This window comes from Propithecus coquereli, unplaced genomic scaffold, assembly GCF_000956105.1.
Source record: "Propithecus coquereli isolate 6110/MARCELLA unplaced genomic scaffold, Pcoq_1.0 Scaffold241, whole genome shotgun sequence".
NCBI classification, from domain to species: Eukaryota; Metazoa; Chordata; class Mammalia; order Primates; family Indriidae; genus Propithecus; species Propithecus coquereli.
In genome coordinates this window covers 1998069-2000398 of record NW_012147964.1, presented here as the reverse complement: position 1 = coordinate 2000398, position 2330 = coordinate 1998069, and the positions used below count along the sequence as shown (strand labels likewise).

Here is a 2330-nt window from a genome sequence, read left to right as displayed (position 1 = left end):
GAACTCCTGAGCTCAAACAATCCGCTGCCTCGGCCTCCCAGAGTGCTAGGATTACAGGCGTGAGCCACCGTGCCGGGCCGAGATTTATTAATATCTGCAAAATAACAAGAAAAGATTTCTTATGCTCACCCTAAAGGCATTTTTGGATTAAGCATAGCATTTTCCAAGGAGAGCACTTTGAACCTTCATTTTGAATATCTGGGGTCTGCTCAACTCCCTGTGTCTTGTTATTTTCGTGTTACGTGCATCTGATGGTCATCATTCTACATGGCTTCTCTCCTAGGAAGGAACCAGGCCTCTGTCTATTTCTGACATCCCTGGCGGTTTGTTGATTGACTATTGGATGTGTTTACTTTCTGGCCCCTGTTATGGCTTAGGGCTGTCTGCCGACCTTGTCCTTACCCTGCACTGGGAATGTCTTTGTCTTGTGCACGTAGTCTGCCTTGTTGTTGCAAATCACGTCTCTGCTGTAATCACGGGATGCCCCGATCTCTTCGTTCCACTCGACGTAACCCCTTCCCACGAGCTCCACTTTCACTATGGGGTCCACCAGGGTGCTGTTCAGGGTTAGAATCACCTGCCCTTTTATGCTGGAGCCAGCCAGGTAGACCACATCCTTGGGCAGCACTATTTCAATTGACTTCACGACAGACATGGGGGGTTGGGGTGGTGGAGAAACATCCTTCCCCCTCCTCCCTGCCTCTGAGATTCCCAGTTCCTTGGCTGTAGTGATGTAATCCTATCTATGACATCACTCTACCCAGAGTTCCGGGAAGGGGGACCCCGTGGCCAGGAGGGAAGGCAAAGCTGTTGTTTTGGGTGGTCGTGGGGCAGGTGGTAGTTTTGGAATCTCATAGTTCTCACTGGTTTTTGAAATGGTAGCCTGGCCATTTTATTTTTTGATTAATCTTATTTTTATTTTTTTCTTTCTTGTTTTATCTACAGGGTCACTCTGTCACCCAGGCTGGAGTGCAGTGGCATGATCATAGCTCACTGTAGCCTCGAACTCCTGGGCTCAAGGGATCCTCCTGCCTCAGTCTCTCAAGCAGCTGGGACTACAGGTGTGTGCCACCATGCACGGCTAATTTTCCTATTATTTGTAGAGATGGGGTCTTGCTATGTTGCCCAGGCTGGTCTCGAACTCCTGGGCTCAAGCAATTCTCCTCCCTCAGCTTCCCAAAGTGCTGGGATTACAGGTGCGAGCCATCATGTCTGGCCACCACTTTTTTTTTATAGGAAATGACAAAACACAACAAACAAACAAGACTCCAATATTTCCGACACATACGGAATGCCTGTTATCATTTCAGGGGTTTACACCCTTTCCCCTTTGCAAAATGATACACTCTCAGAGGTCGTTAAGTCATTCAACAAACTTTTATTGTCTGAGCCAGACATTGTGGTCAATTGTTATAGTAGCTATAGGAAACCGGGTATTATCTGCTCCATTAACAGATGAAGAAGAGACCCAGGGAATGAGCCCAAACTATTTTCTGTCCTATTAGATGGTTCCCCAAATTGGTACACTAGTCTCTCAGGTTTGCACGTTGGTTTGGGGTTCTACACAGACAATCATTTGCATTTTAATGGTTCTACATTTATATCAGTGTGTATTAGAAAAAAATATATAACAGATATGGCCAAGACATGAAATCTGGTGTGTGTTGAAGATGCTCAGAGCATTGTGTGCTCAATCTGAACATTGACACTGTCAGAAAGCACCGTCTCCCTACGTGATTGACATTTCTCTTTATATAAGCCTCTCCCCCATTGGATGGAATTCCCTCCAGGGTAAGATTTTGTCTCAGTGAGTTTTGTGCCCACGAATATCTGCCTGACGCGATTTCCCATGGCTCCTGTAACAATTGACCACAATGGCTCAGACAATAAAAGTGTGTTGAATGACTTAATGACTTCTGAGAGTATACCATTTTGCAAAAGGGAAACCAAGGCCCTTTGCACCCTAGTTGTTATTCTTGGTGCCTGATTTGCACATAAGCTGCTGCCTAAGAGGAAGGGCCATTGAAGGTTCTAGAAAGTACCCATTCTCCAGATTGACAGGCCTCATTCATTGACCTTGCTGTGTCTTACTTTATGTTACGTGATAGCTTTTGTTGACATCAAACATCTTGACTACCTAACTGATTTGTGAGCTTTTTACTGAGATACCTGGAATAGTTTCTTATTCATGTTTTAAAATTATTAACCTGAGCAAATTTGAGACATTGTTGACTTTCTCAAGATGGCTGAGGGAATCCAAGACCTGAATCAATAACCCCTTAAGGTCTTTTCAACAGGGAAAGCTAGACATTTCTTTTTTTTTTTTTTTT

At 44.6% G+C, this 2330-nt stretch overlaps 1 protein-coding gene across 1 annotated transcript in view; it reads right to left on the bottom strand.

Moving 5' to 3' along the window:
- Positions 1-655, bottom strand: part of ARRDC5 (arrestin domain containing 5) — an 8608-nt gene extending 7953 nt beyond the window's left edge. Inside the window, exon 1 of the mRNA XM_012646131.1 lies at positions 392-655. Within this exon, the coding sequence (XP_012501585.1) occupies positions 392-655 (264 nt within the window). The remainder of the gene's footprint in view (positions 1-391) is intronic.
- Positions 656-2330: the final 1675 nt, after the last annotated feature.